The sequence below is a fragment of the Martes martes genome (assembly GCF_963455335.1).
Source record: "Martes martes genome assembly, chromosome: 14".
In the NCBI taxonomy this organism is placed as follows: Eukaryota; Metazoa; Chordata; class Mammalia; order Carnivora; family Mustelidae; genus Martes; species Martes martes.
Window position 1 is genome coordinate 6109913 of NC_137902.1, and position 20491 is coordinate 6130403.

The 20491-nt window shown below is 47.0% G+C and overlaps 1 protein-coding gene across 1 annotated transcript in view; it reads right to left on the reverse strand.

Moving 5' to 3' along the window:
* FANK1 (fibronectin type III and ankyrin repeat domains 1) overlaps positions 1-20491 on the reverse strand; it is a 55587-nt gene that overhangs the window by 5467 nt on the left and 29629 nt on the right. Inside the window, exons 3-7 of the mRNA XM_080822953.1 lie at positions 17242-17366; positions 9247-9328; positions 8196-8270; positions 7311-7376; positions 2708-2873 (exon numbers count right to left, since the gene is read on the reverse strand). Of these exons, the coding sequence (XP_080679079.1) occupies positions 2708-2873; positions 7311-7376; positions 8196-8270; positions 9247-9328; positions 17242-17366 (514 nt within the window). The remainder of the gene's footprint in view (positions 1-2707; positions 2874-7310; positions 7377-8195; positions 8271-9246; positions 9329-17241; positions 17367-20491) is intronic.

Here is a 20491-nt window from a genome sequence, read left to right on the forward strand (position 1 = left end):
ATGATACCAAAGGCGATAGGTGTGTGTGCACACGCACACACACACACACGTGCCCCTAGTTCTGTTACAGGAGTATTACTCGAACATGTCAGTAAAACACCAGAATGCAGGAACAAACTAGGGACTGCCACAAAGTCCCTGGGACGGGTCAGGTTATTTGTAGGGAGGAGCTTATCCCCTGAACATCATCAGGATTTGCAGTTCTTTCTCATGCAAATAACAAATAAGCTCGGAGCAGCAGACTCCATTGTGTTTAAATAATAAAATCATCGCCTCGTTTTACGTGGTGCTTTATGCAGTCTTCCGTGAACTTTCACCCCCATTTTCTCTTTTGGGTCTGAGGGTTAAATGGGGTAGATGCTTTGATTGCTGGTCTATCAGTGATTAAAGCAAATCTCCAAGAAGTCAAACGCCTTTCCTAAGGTCACGTGGCTCGTTAAACGTAGAGATGGTTTCCCATGCCAGTCAGTCACTGTCAGTAGGAAATCGCGATACTCTTGAATGGTGGCCGCAGTGCCCTGCTTGGCTCCCAGACCCCTCCTACCATCACCCAAACACGGGGCGGCCCCTCTGCCGAGAACACGGAGGCACTCCTGTTGACATCCACGATCTGCCACCAACCAACCTCACAGAAATCTTTAGTGGTAACATTCCTGTAGCTCCAGTGCTACAGGAAAAGAAAAAAATTACCCACAAACAGAATGCAAGCTGGTGCAGCTACTCTGGAAAACAGCATGGAGGTTCCTCAAAAAGTTGGAAATAGAGCTACCCTATGACCCAGCAATCGCACTACTGGGTATTTACCCCAAAGATACAAAAGTAGTGATCCAAAGGGACACGTGCACCCAAATGTTCATAGCAGCAATGTCCACAATAGCCAAACTATGGAAAGAACCTAGATGTCCATCAACAGATGAATGGATAAAGAAGATGTGGTACATATATACAATGGAATACTGTGCAGCCATCAAAAGAAATGAACTCTTGCCATCTGCAACGATGTGGATGGAACTAGAGGGTATTATGCTGAGCGAAATAAGTCAACCAGAGAAAGACAATTATCATATGATCTCCCTGATATGAGGAATTTGAGAGGCAGGGTGGGGGGCCATGGGGGGGAAGGAGGGAACAATGAAATAAGATAGGACTGTGGAGGGAAACAAACGATAAGAGATTCTTAATCTCAGGAAACAAACTGAGGGTTGCTGGAGGGGAGGGGACTAGGAGGGCTGGGTGGCTGGGGGATGGACACTGGGGAGGGTATGCGCTATGGTGAGTGCTGTGAAGTGTGTAAGACTGGTGATTCACAGACCTGTACCCCTGAACCAAATAATACATTATATCTTAATTTTTTTTAAAAAAGAATTTACCTACAAACATGCTCGTATCTGAGGCCCAGAAAGTTTATGTTTCCAAAATTATAGAATTTAAATACTCACAGCAGAGACCTGCCCTTGTTTCAGCAAAGGTCAACCTTCATTTTTAACTACAGACTTCTACTGAGACCAAAGCATGAGCAGAGTTCATCATAAAGCAAACAAGACAACCACGGCTCTTATCACCACCCAGGACAGATGTGGCCCTGCCCCACCACTGAGGCGCACATGCTAATCCTTCCCACCTCTCACGCATGTTTCTAAAAGAGAAAAAAAAAAATGTGATAAAAGAGAATTATCTTAGCTACTGAGGTTTTTCCTTCAAAAGGCCCTTTCTTCAGCCCTCTGCAGACAGCAGTGGCAACCAGGGAGACCCCACAATTGCGAAAGGCAAGGCTTTCCTTCAGTCACACTTCAGAGACAAGCCAGAACAAATCTGCTAACATCTTCCAGGAGACATGACTCCTCTCAATTTGAGCTTATTTTCCAGGTCATCAGTTTAATTTCTCCATACTCTGCACCATCTGGCAATCTCAATTAGAAGAGCATTTTGTTTACCATTCCTTATTTCCATGCCTTGAAATTTTTATTTAAGTTCTTTCAAGCCTTGAACTAAAGTTCTCCAAAGTTATCAGCCACTACCATAATTGAGCTAATTCTGTTGACTCATCTTCAAACAGCTACAGAAGCCCAACAACACAGGTTCTATTCACTAAGTCCAATCTGCACTGTCTGATAACATGAGACCAGAAGGGTTACCCACACGCCCGCTTCAAGGTAAAGGCACAAGGAGCTGAAATGCTCTGTTTGTGATATGGTCAGTTTGCTCTTGGGAAGGGGTTTTGTAGTGGTTAATCTTTAAAGCAAACCACGAATAAAAATAGTCTCATTCTAAGAGCAGTAAGAAGCCCTATGGCTGTAAGAGTTCTTGATGTCTCCTATCTCCAGGACCTGAGCTAGCAACTGGTACACGGCCGGTGATCGGTAAAGCTTTGTGGACAGATTGAATGAAGAGATAATGAGCGAAGGGACACCGGCATAAATAAGCAGAAGCATCGTCCTGTCCAGCTCTGGATTCAGCAGTTTCTTTTTGTCCTAATAAGACAAACCTCCATGACAATGTGAAGCCTCAGCTATCACATCAGCTCTATAAAGACCTTTTTCCCCAGGGCTTCAGGAACCTTCTTACTGGTAAGTCAGAGAGCTTTCTGTAGCATTTCTAAGTTCAGCTAATCAAAGGCATCCACATAAGGCTCTGCTTCTCCTAAACCCCATGGATAGGCACCGCAAGGTCTTAATGACACGTGTGGTTGAGAAGAAAGATCCCGTACCTCACAGCCATCTTTTATCATCCAGTCGATGACACTGCAGTGGCCTCCGTCCGCAGCCCAGTGCAAAGCCGTGCAGCCCCCAAGGTCTCTGGTCTCCCAGGATGCACCATGTCTTCGGAGATATTTCACAACATCTAGGTGTCCCGCGTAGCACGCGAGCATCAGACTGCAACATACAGAGGGGGCAGCAACAGCTCTAAGTACAGTCACCACACTCCGGTCCCCATTTTACCCTGCCTGGTTTAAACCAAGCAATCCTAATGGGAGTGGAAAAGCCATGAAAATTATTCCTATGAAATGTCGTGTCCATCCACAGATGGACAGATTAACAGAATGCGGCATCCCATACGATGGAATATTCTTTGGCCATAAAAAGGAGAAAGAAACACCGATATTATACCACAACATAAATGAACCTAAAAACATCACACTAAGCAAAGGAAGATGGACACAAAAGGCTACACGTTGTAGGACTGTTTACATGAAATGCCCAGAGCAGGCAAATCCACGGGGACGAACTGACAGGGTAGCTGTTTCCAGGGGCTGGGAGAGAGGAAACTGGGAGTGCCTGCCGGTGAGCACAGGGCTTCTTTCTGGCTGATGACGATGTTCTGAAATTCGACCGCAGTGACAGTTGCACAGCATCGTTAATATGTCCTTCAAGGGCCAAATTTTAAAGGAGTGTGTGAATTATATCTCAATTTAAAAAAAGGAATCACTGTAAATTGAGTAAAATATTGGATTTAAAAATATCCACAAGTCTGTGAAGATATTCAAAAAAGATAGAGGAGAGAAAAATACTCATTTGACATTATTATAGATGGCTATTAAGCCAGTTCCATACTCTAAATATTTGTATTTAAGTAATTAAACATTTACTCTGCCTTTATAGAATAAAATGTAGTCCATCGTCAAGTGATGAAGGAAAGCCCTTTTCTCCGAAGCCCACCAGCCAGTCAATATGGACAACATGATGGAATTAGAAAATCACACTTTGGCAATTCCAATTAAATAACTGGTCTGGGTAAGGCCCATCAGTGGATGCCGAAATTGTTGGGTACAAGTTAACGGAGAACAGGATATTCACACCATGATTACCATGATAGGTTATTTGCTAATTTCAGCAGGAAACTGAATCTTTACAAAGGAGAGATTAGCGGCCACACCCCACACGGAAATACTGAAGGAAATATTGAGGAATCGGATGCCTATTAACCTTGAAATGGGCAAGTAAGGAGAAAAAGGCAAATAAAAATGTAGAAAGAGAAGCAAAAAGGGCAAAATGTTGACAACAGCCAAACCTAAGCGGCGAGTACACGGAAGTTTACCGTACTCTTCTTTCTACTTTTCTAAAGTTTGAACTTTTCAAAATACAGAGTTGGTGTGGGGGGAGGGGTGGTGGCGGTGGGGGGAGGGGTGGTGGCGGTGGGGGAAATGCAGAAGGAAGTCTTCCCAACAGGGAAATCCTACAAAGTCTCTGAGTGATAAAGAGGACGTCCAGCTCTGAGGCTCAGTCCTGAGCGCGGCTGGAGCGGAAGCAGAGGCCCGCGTCTCTGGATCCTTAGGAGGCCGGCAGTTCTCGGAGGCTCCCAGAAAAGAGCAAACGTGGCCCTTCGCCGGCCAGGCTTTGCGGTGCTTTCTTCCGATGCAGACTGCCAAATCGTAGTGCAAACGTGTGAGGCTCCCATTAGATGCGTTGCTTTCCAGAGCCCTTATGTGCATTTACAATTGTATCGACTGCACCAATAAGGGCCCCTTTTACTCACTATACCAACGCTACTATCCTCTTTTAATTCGCAATAGGACAGTAAGTTTTTACCTTTTTTATTACTGGCACTTTGGCATATTAACTTTTTAATTTATTCTGCTATAAATTGTGTTCGTGTAAACTGCTTGTTTCTACTGTGTATCTTGTGGGGAAGGTACACGCACCCACCACCACATTAAATACGCCAGTCATTTGTCTATAATATATTTGCAAATCTCTCCCCAGGCTACCCTTTACTTTGTAATTAATTTTTAAAAACATGTTATGTACTTTTAATCTTCTCCTTAGTGATTTATTTCATTGATTCTGCCTTTCTTGTTAGAAGACCAGACAGACACATGCTGTGGTTTCTCTGGTTCTGTCTTTTCTATTTAATTCTTAATTCATCCGGAATTTATTTTGATGCATGCCCTACAAGGCCAGAATTTAACTTTTTTTTCTTCCGATACTCATTAGTTTGTGTTGCTCCCATCGCCACGTACTGAGTTCTGACGTATATGGAGAACTACCTCTACTCATTCCATAGATTTTTTTTTTTCAATTATTTGTACTGGTCTCATACTACATTAATTACTAAAACTTTATAAGGCATTGTAATGACTGTCAAAAGTCTTTCCACATTTCTCTTCAACAAAGTTAATAGATGGTGTCAGCCCTTGGTTCTTCCAGGTAAATCACAAAATCATTTTGACAGGCTCCCAAGAATAATTCCATTTGAGGCTATGCTGGTCTATATATTCATTTAGGAAAAACTGAAAATTTTGCAGTCTTCGATCTTGCCATTCTGGCATATGGTATGGGTGTGGCATATGGTAAACCATATAAGATATATGCCGTTCTTTTAAACCTTTTAATCTCATTTTATAGGGTTTTTTAATATAAATTTCTCACTTCCATTAGATATTTATTCTATTTTATTTCCGTCGGTATACTTATTAACTGATTGTTGCTGTTATTTAAGAAAAAAAATTTTTTTTTGTTAAATAGTAGCTGGCCGGGGCGCCTGGGTGGCTCAGTGGGTTAAGCCTCTGCCTTCAGCTCAGGTCATGATCTCAGGCTCTCTGCTCGGCAGGGAGCCTGCTTCCTCCTCTCTCTCTCTGCCTGCCTCTCTGCCTACTTGTGATCTCTGTCTGTCGAATAAAAAAAAAAAAAATCTTTCAAAATACCAGTCATGAAGTAACAAAACAAGAAAACATGCCAGGCACTGTTTTTACTCACTTTTCTTGTAGTGACTTGTTCAACACTCACAATTCTGTAAGGACTTCTACCATTTTTATATCGTAGATAAAGCACACAGAGGTTAAGTGACTGCCCAAGGTCATATGACCTGACCACAGGCGAATCTGGATTTGACATCGAGCTATATGGCTCTTACCCACTCCTATGGGTTTCATGACTAACTTTTCAAGGCCATCTGTCAACACTAGGAATAACGGCTGGTCGTCTGAGATCATAACTAAGCTTTTATGATTCAATCAAAGGATTCCCTCCATCACCACAGGCTGGTGCTCCTATCCCCAGAGGCTGTCCCCAGGACTGAAAACATCCTGCACTTTAAAAGAGTAAAGATATTTTAACTAGTGAAAGGTGTGCAGTTATACCAAATTTCTGTTTTGCCTCTGCACATACATAGGTTTTCACCTTTGGTCTACTGCACTGAGAAATGTCCTACTCTAGTCATCCTTACATCCTGCATGACCCCCTGAGTTAGGATGGAAGGGATGTAACTATCTGCACGCATATGAACATAAGAAGAGCTTTCTTTCTCGATCAGACTTCAGCAGTAAGGTTATGCTCGGTAATGGTCCAACTACCCCTCTGCTAAGTAAGTTATCTACAGTCTTTACCTACACTCCTCCCAAGCTCATGGGCACAACAGTCCCGCCACGAGTCTGTTTCATAATCCCTTCCTAAGTTTTCTAACTGCTTGCACAGATATTGGTTGTGCTTGCACGGATATTGGTTGTTTCAGCTTTTCTGTGTCTTGGGTTGGTTTGGGGGATTTACATTTTCCCAGAAAATGTACCCTCAAAAAGATAATTTCAGTGAAATTATCACATGTACTGGTGTAGACGCAGCGTACCACTTTCTTTCTACGTTTAGGTTTCCACTATCACCACTATTAGGCACTGTTAGGTACCCTTCCAAAATTCTATTTTTTCTTCCTAAATTTCCAAAAGATTTTCTCTATAACTGTGGCCATGTATTATTTCTAAACTGATTTTTTCCTTAGATTTATAAGAAATTGGTCCATTTTATTGTATAGGGTTTTTTACTAGAATACTGATCATTTTTAAGTCTTTGTAGAGTATTCTGTCACCTGTCTGAATACAGTTTCCAAGTATCATGCTCTTCCTGTCTGTTTCTCCCGTGCGGCGCTCCACACCTCCACCGCGGGAAGTTCTCGGGCCGTAGCTTTCATCGTGACTGCTGTGTGCTTCTTTGGGAACCCCTAAGAGGCTTAGCTAAGAGAGTAAGGCAAAGTATAAGGAGATCCCTGGAGGGGGCCCCAAGTGTCACAGGCACAGCCAAATGCCCAGCACAGCCCTGGCGATGGCTACCGTCACGGCTACTGGTCACCGAGCACTTAGCGTGTGCCGGGCGCTGAGCGAGGGCAGGTGGCAGCTGTACAAGGTATAGCCCACTTCATTCTGGCGTGTGAAGGAATACGAGAACGAAAGAATAAGCCAGGCTTTGTTCATCGACCTCTTTCCTTTGGGATACAACCCTGTCAAAAGAAACCGCTGCAAATATTTGGGTTAAATCAAAAACCGTCTGGGCACAAACCTGGTAACCGAAGTAGGGGGACATTTCGGGGCACATCCCACCACCCACCTGTCCTTGCCACTTCCGTTCTTCAGATTCACATCTGTGCCATTAGAAACAAGGATTTTCACAAGCCTGCAGGAGACAAATCAGGTCACTGGAGACGCAGCTTTGATGGGTAGGAACCCACGGTAACGCGGGAACGCACACAGCACTACATTTCAGACACATCTCCACACTTTCTTTTCTACCTTCAGAGGCCGGCTGGCTTCAAAGGACATTATTAAACCAGAAAATTACTTCTTCAACACCAAAAAAAAAGGGGGGGAGGGGGGCTTCTTCCTCACATGAATTATTCATTGAAAACAATTTATACCACATGAAACACATTGTATTGTCAAGCTAATTTGCTGTCACTTTAATGGCCATTTTAAATATATTTTCAAGTGGCAGCATTTAATAAAATATAGGTCTTTTTTCCAAAATGGTACTTTAGTAGTTAAATATAAATATGGTTGTAAAATAAGCCACTAGTGTGTATGCCTCTGTGTGGCATAGAGATAATAGAGTGTATCGGGGAAAATTATCTTAGCAACCTCTCGGGGAAGTTTGTTTTCCAGAATTAATAACCTTCCCTCTTTCTTTTTTTAAAGACACTCTTATTCCAATAACCAGTTTTCCTGGGACATATAAAATATATTGTAAAATAGAATTTAGTGGCTACGTCTCTTCCTCACCATAGGATTCTACACGTTTACATTCTCTCCTGTGTGGTGTAGAACTTGAGGCTGCAAACAGCCGAGTTTGCGGGGCAGCCCATACGTGGTAGAGTTTTGGAAAGCAAGAAGAAGGGGGCTCCTGCCCACGCCTTTTTCCCTCCCATCCATGCTCTGACCAGAGCCTTTGGGAGAAGGGAAACGTTCAGCCACTCAGAGATATGAGGGGAGGACCTACCTGGTGTAACCTTTCTGGGCAGCGACCATCAGAGCAGTAAAGCCAAACTTATTGGGAACATCAACCTTAACATTTCTTGGGGAAAAACACAGAGAAAAGAGATTAAGATGCTCGGCATGGCTCTCCGAAGAGTCACAGCTAAGGTCTCTTGCAGGACACAGGCGACTAAAACGATTTATTTTCCCCGAAAATTCCGATTTCTTCTGGGCCATTAAGTTTCTGTTGTGTCAAACCACCTGCCTAATATTTTTCAAGGATTCGAATTCACGGGAAGGGAAATTGCTGTAGTTTCGCTTAAAACCAGCTCTCCGTTCAACTCAAAACCATGATGTGAGCAGTGGGAAACACTGGGACAGTACCACCGCCTTCTAGAACAGAGGGGTGCCGGCACTCCCACAGTCAGCTCTACCAAGAGTCTGGGCTGGGGGAGGCCTGCATTTCTCCCTGGAGGCCACTGGAGGAACAAAGCAGAGCTCTTCAATACCAGCTCAGAAGCCTTGGTTTTTTGTGGGTTCCTTCTCTCCTCCAACTTAAGGGCCCTGTTTGCAAAATGACTGGTCTTCTAAGGTCCTCAAAACTACTGATTCAAAAAGAATCTACGTAACATTGTTCACCTTTCATTAGGCGAGGGCTTCAAATATCCCATGGCAGCAAATGTATTTGCTACTTTTCTTCTAGTGTTTTACCGACTTTTTGAATCAGAAACAGCGGATTTAATGATTCCTTAGGTAGATGTGGGCACTTAGGGGTGAAATTTGCCTAAATGCTATGGCATATAAGCAAGAGTCAGGAATTATTTCTGGGAAGAAAACAGGATACCCAGACTTCTCATTTTCATTTTCAATTTTCATTAGATATTTACAAAATCTAGCATTTACATGGGGCTCAGAGGTCACCTTTATTGACTCTGCTGAACTCCCACCAGTCACCGGAGATCTATTTGGGAGCAATTTCAAAGGCATGGAAAATGGAGGGGAAATAAAGTTAAGTGCAATTCTATGTACTTGCTGGGCATTAAAATTTTTTTAATTTTAAGGCAGAGTTCTCTCACCCTCCTTGAAGTATTCGAACCAGCAAATCTTCATCATTCACATTGACAGCTCGGTGAAAGTGCTCACTACTTATGGGTTCTCCTGAAGAAAGATGGAAAACAGTCACCAAAGGCGAATGAGAGAATATTCATTCCGGATACGCGCCTCCCGCCTTGAGTGGGTGTTCACGTTCCCCTCCAAGAAGGCACTTGGCTATTCCGAGAAGTGTGGCTTACATTTCCTATTCCACTTTTTACTGAGAAAGGCCTTGTTTCCATATATTAAGAGCATTCAGATTGTCCTAAGGACTTGGGACATTCTCAAGTTATAAAAGCACTGCTTTGTGCATGGTATTTTGATAGGTGAAAATAATCCTTCCAGATTTCCTAAGACTTAACTAAATGTCTCTTACAAGCAAGGAAAAGCCGCACGATCGTCGCAACATGCTGGTTTTGTTTGCCAAAGAGTCTCTAAACTATTTGAACAAACGACAAAAATAAATTACTGTAACATTTGACATCCAAAATTTCAGTGCTTCCCAGGAATATAACATTCACGTTGGCCGGGTCTCCCCGGAGCTGCTGGGGGGCCGGGGCGCAGAAGGGGCTCGTTCACAGAGGGGGAGCACCGTGAGAAAGCGCGACGGTGGGGGAGAGCCCGCCAGGCAGAGAGGAGCCAGGAGGAGAAGCCTGCGGACGACTCCAGGAACAAGGGGGGGCGTCCCGTGGCGTGGGGGGGGACGTCAGGTCCTCGAGGAGAACAGAAGTGCAGAAAGCTGCAGAGTGAGACAGCGAACGGCCAAGTGAGAGAGGCCCGTCTTCCAGGCCTTGCTTCACGCTCTGGGCATTTCTAGTTGCTTGGATGGTTTGGCGTAAATGGAACACACGCGAAGCACTTAGCAGAGCACCTGGCATGTCCTGAATATGCAACACACGTCCGCTGTGGAGGCCATGGGAAAGGCAGCGGCCGCTGTCCTTGTCCCCACCATTGTCACACCCCGCCCCTCACACGCTGTGCAGACCTCGCTGACCCGGATGGGTACTGAGTTTACAATCCCCAGTTCCAGTCAGCTCCAAGGTCTCTTCCACTCACTCAAACGTTTATTAAGTCACTCGCATGCCCAGTCTTGACCCTGAGGGTCCCAGAGAGAACAAGACCAGCGTGTTCCTCTCCTTTGCCATTTACACGGTAGCACCGGCTTCGAACCTGTCATCATCTGAAACCCTGAAAGAAAACACCCATCTCCTACCTGTCCTCCCGCACTGCCCCGAGACTGACTCCTGGGGCTCACGCACCCTTTCATCACCCTCCACCAGGCTGGCCTCCAGAGATCCCCTGGCTGGCTCCACCAAGTGCGGAGAAAACTTCCCTCTTCTTGCACCTGCGGTAGAAAAACTCTCTGGGATGAGCCCATGGAGCTCGCTGGAACTGGGGGTTGTAAACTCAGTACCCATCCCGGTCCGCGAGGTCCGCGAGGTCCGCGAGGAGAACTGCTGGCACCGGAGCCCATTCTCTACTCGTTTCCTTGGAAGATTTTAACTGGGCACATGATGAACTGGGAAACCAGGGCGGGTGGGGCAGAAGAGTGTAATAATCATAGCAGAACGACCTCTAGCTGACACCCTTGTTCTTCTGGTAAAAAAATAAAATAAAATAAAATAAAGCCAAGTGAAAACTGTTTTTGAAATACCAATTTTGTCTGCTAGTGCTTGCCAATCTCCTAAACACTTTTAAGCCACACTGTACTTCCTCTTCATCTTTCCACATAGTTTTAGATCAAAAGCTTCAAAGAAAAGTATCATGATAAACTGTCAAAGGGCAAGCCCCCCCGCCCATCCCTGACCTTCCAAGGAAGATCACGCCTACCTGGTGGTTCCACTGCGGGGGGGGGGGGGGGGGGAGGGCTCCAGAAGGGAACGGTGCCCCGCCCCAACCCCACCACCACCAAGAGACATTTGGTAAAACCTGGAGATAATTTTTGGTTGTCGCACCTTAAGGGTTGGAGTTACTGGCGTCTAGTGGGTAGAGGCCTGGGATACTGATGATCCTACCTGCACACAATGAGAATTATCTAGCCCCCAAACATCAACGCACCAAGGCTGAGAAACCCTGGGCTAGAGTAGTGCGGACTTACAATGATCTATTGGGTGACGCATCCTGCTTTAGTGGACAAACAAAACCCATGGAAAGTTTCCCTTCCTTCTTACTTCCTGGAAAGGAGGGGAAGAGTGGGATGGTGGTAGTACATACCCCCAGCCAGCTCCCTCTTGTGACTCACAAACTTCAACAGCCACCAAAAATACAAAAGCAACTAATTTGCATAGAATCATCTAGAAGAACATAGGAAGCTCATCCTATTTCTACTAAATTTTAAAATAGGACATCCTAACTCAAATCTTATTCATTAAGCTCTATCTAGGACTCTACACAATCTTTTTTTTTTTTTTTCTTCTTCAGGCCACAAAAGAGAGCCATGAAGGCAGAGTGAGTTGTCTGAGACCAAGCAGGTAGGCTTGGGCAACGTCAGAGCTCACGAGGCCTTCACACGGCCTCGCTCCATGCTGAGGTAGCCAACCAACTCATCATGTGCTTCCAACCTTATTAAAATAAGCAGACTTCTTCAATAAACAAACATGCTCCCCTGAAACAAAGTGGTAAATGAAAGGGTACACCAAAGCCTAAAAAGTTTCAGAAAAGTGTGAACTTTTTTTTTATTAGTTCTTTTTTTTTTTTTAATTTCTTTTCAGCGTAACAGTATTCATTGTTTTTGCACCACACCCAGTGCTCCATGCAATACGTTCCCTCCATAATATCCACCACCTGGCCCCCCCAACCTCCCAGCCCCCGCCCCTTCAAAACACTCAGGTTGTTTTTCAGAGTCCATAGTCTCTCATGGTTCACCTCCCCTTCCAATTTCCCTCAACTCCCTTCTCCTCTTTGACAAAATCCAGCATCCGTTCCTGATTAAAACGCTTCAAAGTATAGGGATAGAGGGAACATTCCTGAACTTCATAAAATCTATCTATGAAAGACCCACAGCAAATATCATCCTCAATGGGAAAAAGCTCGCAGCCTTCCCGTTGAGATCAGGAACACGACAAGGATGCCCACTCTGACCACTCTTGTTCAACATAGTATTAGAAGTCCTAGCAACAGCAATCAGACAACAAAGAGAAATAAAAGGTATGCAAACTGGCAACGAAGAAGTCAAACTCTCTCTCTTCGCAGATGACACGATGCTTTATATGGAAAACCCAAAAGACTCCACCCCCAAACTACTAGAACTCATACAGCAATTCAGTAACGTGGCAGGATACAAAGTCAATGTACAGAAATCAGTGGCTTTCTTATACACTGACAATGAAAATACAGAAAGGGAAATTAGAGAATCGATTCTATTTACTATAGCACCAAGAGCCATAAGATACATGGGAATAAACCTAACCAAAGAGGTAAAGGATCTGTACTCGAGGAACTACAGAACACTCAGGAAAGAAATTGAAGAAGACACAAAAAGATGGAAGACCGTTCCATGCTCTTGGATCGGAAGAATAAACATTGTCAAAATGTCTATACTGCCTAGAGCAATCTATACTTTCAATGCCATTCCGATCAAAATTCCACCAGTATTTTTCAAAGAGCTGGAGCAAATAATCCTTAAAATTTGTGTGGAATCAGAAGAGACCCCGAATTGCTGAAGCATGAACTTCTTAAGATTCTAAACAAAGTTCTAAAAGCATGTGCAGCATCCCCACATGTTTCTGCTCTGACCCACCTCCAGTCTACAACGCCGGTCATACCTGGCTGGCCCAGCTCTCGGCTGGGGGCGGGGGGCCCTTCCTGGTCCCTCCTACCCAGGAGGCCTGCAGCATGCAAATATTGGAAAATCAAAGATGTTCGTTTCGCACTTAGAGGTGTGAGGACGGTGCACAGCAAAGACCAGGGTATTTTGATGGTAGGACATCACTGAAATGAGTGTACTGCCCTATTTCAGCTTCTGCAAGAGGTGATCAGAGCCCTCATAGCTTACTCAGAACGAAAGACCTCTCGCGGAAGGGAAGGAGCACAGCGCTATGGCTAACCCTTCCTTGTTTGCGGAGTTTCCGCACAAGGAAGCGACACTTCTCGTTCGGGGCATAGATGCTCTTTCTCAGCACGGACTCCTTAACCCCGCTCAGACCACTGCCGGGAAGGCAAAGAGCCCTGAGGATCAGCACCAGACCAGACGCAGATCGACCCCGGGCTCGCGAAAGTGTCCGTTTATACGAATCGGACGAGGAATAAGGAAAGGGTCCTGCTCGCAGAACAGAGCGGAGCAGCTCTTTCTCCCTCGCACTACAGGCAAGAGTCACAACGAGAGGAAATTCCAGGGTGAGCCAAACGTTCCACTCCTCCTACCCCTGAATCCTTGAAGACATGGTGGGCTTGGCCCAAGGGATCGCCATCAGTGCGTACAGCCGAATACAGAGAAGGCGGCTGTGCCTCTGTGGGTTTGTTTGGCTGATGTTAATGCTGAATCAGCGCCGCCCACGGGGAGGATGTCTGCAAGGGCCCCCCCGCCGCCCCCCTGCCCTACCGCTGCACTGGATGGAACTCATCAGGCAGGGCCAGGAGAGGGGACACCCAGGAGGAGGGGAAAGCCATCACCCTGTTCTGTAAGAGGGTCATTTAGTGGCAGATGTGCCCACAGATATTCTAATAGGGCAGTAACACCTTTCTGGGTGGAATTCAGGTCCCTGTTAGAAGCAGTGAATAAAGATGAGCTCATTCGAGGAGAGATTTGCCAATTAACAAGCAGCAGCTGCTTTTCTCTTTTTAAGGGCCCAACTGATTAAAATTGCATACCTCATTTAAGCAAGAGTCTTGTGTACTTTACCTGGAATTTAAAAAATTAAATAAAAAAAAAGCTGAGCATCCTTTATTCAAACAAAGTACATGCTTTCGTGATTCATTAAAAACACTTTCAAACTGAATGCAAGTGATCAACCCACAGAAGCATTTTTTACTTGTTTTGGAAAATATGCACATTTTTAATTCTTTGTTTAGCATGATCTACCTCCTTAAGGGAGTCTGCTTTGAGTATTATAAATAGAATAATAGTGTCAAAGAGCAGCAGCCAGCAGGAAAAGGGTCTGGGACCACTGCCACCCGGGAGAGCCCCCCAAGTCTGAGAGTCCGTCCCCGCTGCAGCCCAGCACTGTGACCAGACCCCAAAAGGAGCAGGAAGCCCGGTATGCAGATCAACACCAGGAACCATGTCTCCATCACACCCTGGTCCTTGCAGGAGGTCTGGTCTAGTGACCCACGGAAGCCACGGGCTGCAGGGACAAATGCTCTGGACCCCAGACCAGCTCTCCATGGCTGCCTCTGGGAAGCCAGCTCGGCAGGAAGCCGGCACCGTCCCAGCCAGCTGATGGAAGGCTACGATGGTTTCTGCCTTCCCGAAGAGCTCTGAATGGTAGGCGAGCGCCACATCAGCCCTGGCCGGAGGGTCCCACAGCACCTGCCCTGGCGTGGGTGTGGCAGGAGCAAAGACGTCAGTGGCCAGCAGAGGCTCACCGTGGCTGGCTCTGCATCCTGTTTGCCTTCCCCATGCAGGACAAGGGGATGCTCCCCAGCCCGTGGGACACACGTGCGTCTCCGCACAGACGGGAGTGCCAGCTGAGAAAATCAGAGTTTCCCTCCTCATCCTAATTCTGCCTCTGGGCCTTTCCATTCCCTCTCCGTCCACCCATGCACCGCAATCTTCTACACCAGACATGACTGACCCGTCACGTCTTCCACTTTGGAAGCACACAAGTCGGTGGGAGACGAAGAAGATGAAAGATACATAAAATAAGAGGGACACCTGGGTGGCTCAGTTGGTTAAGCGGCTGCCTTTGGCTCGGGTCATGATCCCAGCGTCCTGGGATCGAGTCCCACATCGGGCTCCTTGCTCGGCGGGGAGCCTGCTTCTCCCTCTGCCTCTGCCTACCACTCTGTCTGCCTGTGCTCGCTTGTTCTCTCTCTAACAAATAAATAAATTTAAAAAAAATTTTTTTAAAAAAGATATACAAAATAAGATACATAAAATAAGATGGTCTGGGTGTTATCAGAGGGGGTGAGACCCAGCGGAGGTACCCAGCGGGTACCGGCGGAGGCACAAGGGACCACCCCCGAGCAGAGCTCTGCCTGGACAGCTGCAGGCAGAGGAGGGGAAGGGGCACCGGGAAGAGGGGGCTCTGAGGTGGGACGCTCCAGAGAAAAGGGGCAAAGGCAGAGGAGTGCCCGTGGCTGGCTGGGGCCCATGGCTGGCTGGGGCCGGCGGGACAGGAGGGAGCACACTGGCCCAGCGTCCCATGGAGAGTCTCTTCAAACACTGGGTCCCCCTTCGCCGACTCTTCTCCTGCCCCTGCTCCAACTGTCTCCGTGCCCGCCCTCAACACAGAGGAGACCAACTCACGCTCCGCCTTTTCCCCCTAACAGCTCCAGAGCTCCTGGTCTCCCAGAGGAAGGAAATGCCTTCACCGCCACCACAGGAAGGACAAGCCCTCTTGCCTGCCCCGCGTCACTGTAACTGACCGGTCCACTCGGAAAGTCTCCTCTGAAATGATGCGTCTTTGCAGCGAGCGGAGCACCTTGGGACAGGAACACCCCTCCCAGCTGTCACTGAATTCTCAGTTTGCCAAACTAAGACCCAACTCCCCAGCGCCCTGTCCGCAAACTAAGAGATGATAGGCTAACTCAAAACCTTAATCATCTTTAATCCACATAAAAATCTAAATAAGAAAAACCTTGAGAGGCTTTTAACGCTAAGAAACAAACCGAGGGCTGCTGGAGGGCAGGGGGAGGAGGGATGGGGTAACTGGGCGATGAGCACTGGGTGTTCCATGCAACTGATCAATTATTGAACATGATATCTGTAACCAATGATGTACTGTAAGTTGGATAATTGAGTTTAAATTTTAAAAATTTGAATTTAAATTAAAAAAACCTCTCCAAATAAATGCATAAAGGACACAATTGAAAGCCACAATAGGAAAAGCATATGTTTTATTCATGTATGTATACGTGTGTGTACACCCACACACGTCATATGCAATAGGGACTAAAACTTTAAAATGACTTTTACTCACAGGAGGAAGACTTCCGTTGTGCAACTGAGAAAAGACGTTTGGGCTCTCAGCAAGCGGGCCACAAAGAGCGTTTCTGACCATTTTAATCTTTACCACATTCTAGATACACACACATCTTTAAAGCACTTTAAAATACGGATCACAGAAAATACCTGCACGCTCAGGTGGGACCGGGAGAAGGACACGCAAGGTCACAGGCGGCGTGGCCAGCCCCCTGCCGTGTGTGTGTGTGTGTGTGTGTGTGTGTGTGTGTGTGTGTGTGTGTTGGCTGGTGTTCATTCTTCCTCACTCACAGCCCCCACCGGAATCCGATTCGTATGTCAAGACAGAAAACTGAGGTGGTTCAAAAGGGACAAAATGCTTTCTCGGCCTTATCACCCGAGGCACAGCCGAACAAGCAGACTGTTTCTCGGCCCACACCCCCTGCCCGCTTCCTAGGAAAGGCGACTCTTCCCTCTTGTACTCTTAGTCCTGAATGTGCACTCCCGGGGTGGCGCCGGCCCCAGCACAGCTCCCCCGCCTGTTAAAGCACAGACTTCCCTCCTGCTGCGGCCCGGACGAGCCAGTAAACAGTCGCAGCACAGCCTCTAAAAATGGAACCGTTTCAGGGCACCTGAGTGGCTCACTCCATTAAGTGCCTGCCTTCAGCTCGGGTCATGCTCTCGGAGTCCTGGGATCGAGCCCCTCATCAGGCTCTATGCTCAGCAGGGAGTCTGCTTCTCCCTCTCCTTTGTGCTCATGCGTGCTCTCTCTCTCTCAAATAAATAAATAAAATTTTTTAAAAACGGAAGGGTTTCTGCTTCCAGAAAGGCTCAGCAAAAGGCAGGGTATTTGTACTTCCATATGGCTCATTGTCTTCATTGATCTTTGGATAAATGAGTGTGGTGTTTGTATACTCACTGGTTGTAGATACGGAGACCACTGGGCTGTACTCATATTCTCCAGAGGGACTGGTGACCTTCAGTCGGAATTTGTACAGTGTTCGTGGTTCCAGACCTTCCACAACATGCTTTGTTGCGTATCCCCTAGAAGGGAGGAGACATGCACGATCAGGACACCAGGTGATCAAATTAGCACGCTCTGAAAGTCGCTAAGAGCAGGAGGAAGCAATGTGTGAATGCTGCCTACTTCCTGTATGACCCCACCTCGGCTGCTGTCAGCCTCCCACCCTAGATGGAGGGTGCCCTGAGTGCAAAGGACAAGTCACACATCCGTCCTTTCCCACCCTGCCCTGGTTGCAGAGTCATGAGAAAACACAGGACTTTTTTTTTTTTTTTTTTTTGCTTTAGGCACAACTACTAAGTTTGGGGGTGGTTTGTCAGGCAGCAAGAGATAACAGATACTAACTGATATATCACATCATCCACAAAGAAGAAACCAGCACAAAGACAATGAAGAAATGATACCAGTGGCATTAAGAAAACATCTGACTTAAGAAACCAAGAAAACAGACAGTTAAAAGTCAATATAAATATATTTACCACAAAAGCAAAAGCTCTAAAACCAAAATAAGTATTCAGTAAAACTACATGGTTTTAAAAATCATTATCATCACCAGTGAAAATAGATCCACCTAGCCCAAAGTGAGTTCAAGAGTAGGTAGATTTCCTCGTTACGTGAGCGCGCGTCCATATCTATCATTACAGGACTCGTAGAGACCAGGTATCATAGAGACCTAGCCCTGGATTTGTGGCTTCTGAAAAGATTCTGAGGAGCGAAAATTGAGTATCATATCCAAGTTTCAGTGGAATTCAGTGTCAGGTGTCAAAGACCTAGCATCCTTTCAGACCACCATAAAACCAGAGTGTCCCAGGAAAGTCCAGTGTTGCTAAGTATCCTCTGGTCTTGCTGAAGCAAGCAGCACCTTCACCCCCTGGAAAGAGGAATCACACGACTATTCAAAAAACAGAAGTCACTGGCACAACTAGGGAAGGCTGGAGGCTCTCCCTTGAATTGAGAGGACCCCAGGAGAGTACCAGACCCACACAGGGGCCCTGGTACTCTGCAACAATCGCCACCCAGCCATGGGGGGACAAACAGAAGCCATTCAGCAAGCTCGTGGAGAAAGTGCAAGTTCCCACGGCCCAGACATGGTACCTAAATGAATGAGACAATCTTGGGACTTTTCCACCGGAGAGCAGAGCCTATGAAAGTCCAACACATGCCTGTATTTTTGTTATTAGTCCCTAAGCAAATATTTGATGTGGCAGCTGAACAAACACGGAACCTAAGAAACCCAATACCGGAATGCCTAAAGACCCGATTGCCAGACTTGCCCTCTCTCTCTATGCTCCCTCCGCCCCCAGTTCCAATCCAGCCTCCTGCTGGGGACTGTCCCCTAGGCCAATCTTGCCCAGCTGCTGCTCCCTGACATCTCTACTTGGCCACCACCTGATGTCCCTGCTGAGTCTCTCCTCCTCGCTCCACCCTCCCTCTTCCCGTCTTTGTTATTGGAAATGCTCAGGCCCAGTCCCCTCACACCACCTGTGGAAGATGAGATTATTGTTCCCAAATATTTGGGGACAATTTGGGGACAGAACAAGGGTCCTGTTTCCCCTGCCCTGTCAAACTCAGACATGACCGTAGGACTTGCTTTGAGCAAGGAAGCAGAAGCAGGAGTGAAATGTATCATTCTGGGTGGAAGCTTCTAGAAATAGTGTGGCCTGCTCTCTGCCCCCAGCCACAGTGACTGGCAACCTCCAGGCAGAGGCTGCTCCCTCAGCCCGGGCGGACGTGGAAGACAGACACCGTGGAATGGAGCCACGGCCGACGCACCGGGAGTGTCGAGTGGGAAACTGTCATCCTAAAGCACAGAGATTCTGAAGCTGAGGTTTAATGCAGCCTGACTTGCCTGCCCCGGGGTGGGGTGGGGGGGGGCAGGTCTAGATCTAACCCTTGATGCTCCTCTTTCTCTCCCATCGTCTTCAAGTCTGTCTTTCAAACCATCCTAAACTCAGCTACGGCTCACCCGGTTCCAATCTCTCCACCTCACTCCCTGTAAAAGCAACGGCTGCCTTGCGCCTCCCTGGGCCGGTTCTCACCTCAGCAGTTAGAACAATCGTCAGAGAGCAAGAGGGTCAACCAGGCCCTGCCCCTCCACAGTTTAGCAGTCGCCCCTGGCTTTCCCGCCACCGCTCTGTCCCGGCCACAGACCCCGGCGACAGCCTCGCTGACCTCATCCCCTGCTGCTCTTCTCCTCACCCACTCGCCTCCCCAGGGTTCCTGGAACATACCTGGCCCAGTCCCATCTCAAGGGGGCTTCACGTGCTACTTCTTCTACCTGGAATGTTCTTCTTTCAGACACTCTCCAGACTCCGTATCAGCCTCCACTTCTTCTTTAGCCCGATGCGACCTTCTCAAGGAAACTTTCTTTACCTCTGCTCCAAACCCCCAACTTTTCCTACATTTTCTCCTTGGTCTTCTCACCATCCGTATTTACCTACTCTGCATTCCCACTTATATCTCTTATTTGTTTTTCTCATCATGAGGGAGGAATTTTTGTCTGTTCAGTGCACAACCCCTGCATCCAGCAGTGTCTGCAACAGAGTAGGTACCCATTAAGACATGCAGACCGGATGAAGGAAATACAGGATAATTGTGAGGGAGTGAATGAAATGCACAGTTGTCATAGGACGTTAGAGGGGCAGACGATAGGTTAGTAACAAGTTTCTCGGTCGAGGTAGAATCTGACCCTGTGGAAGAAAGGGTGGGATGAGGGGACACTGGTCTGACAGGGAAAACAGCTGAATATACCTGCAGGAAAAATCAGGGCCTGTTCAAAGGACAGTAAACAGATCTCATTGGAGGATTCATGCTCAGAAATAAGAGAGACAAGGCAGGCAGGTTGGAGGCAACCCGTGAGGGGCATCATGGATGGAGTCTGACCTTCATCCTTCCGGAAGTGGAGACTCCCTGAAGAGAACTGGACAAAAGGATGATTAGCAAGACAGAAGGGAGGGCTCGAAGGCAAGAGAAGACGGGCGAGGCCCACTCATTCGACAAAAGCGCTCCTGGAGCTGCATCAGGGAACGAGGCCGAAGATGGAGTCTGCAGCCTCTCGAGGCGCAACTGCCACGACCTCAGGAGGGGACAGACGAGGACTTTGCGAAGGGAGAACTCCCCAAACCAGGGAAGGGTCTGTGAGGACATC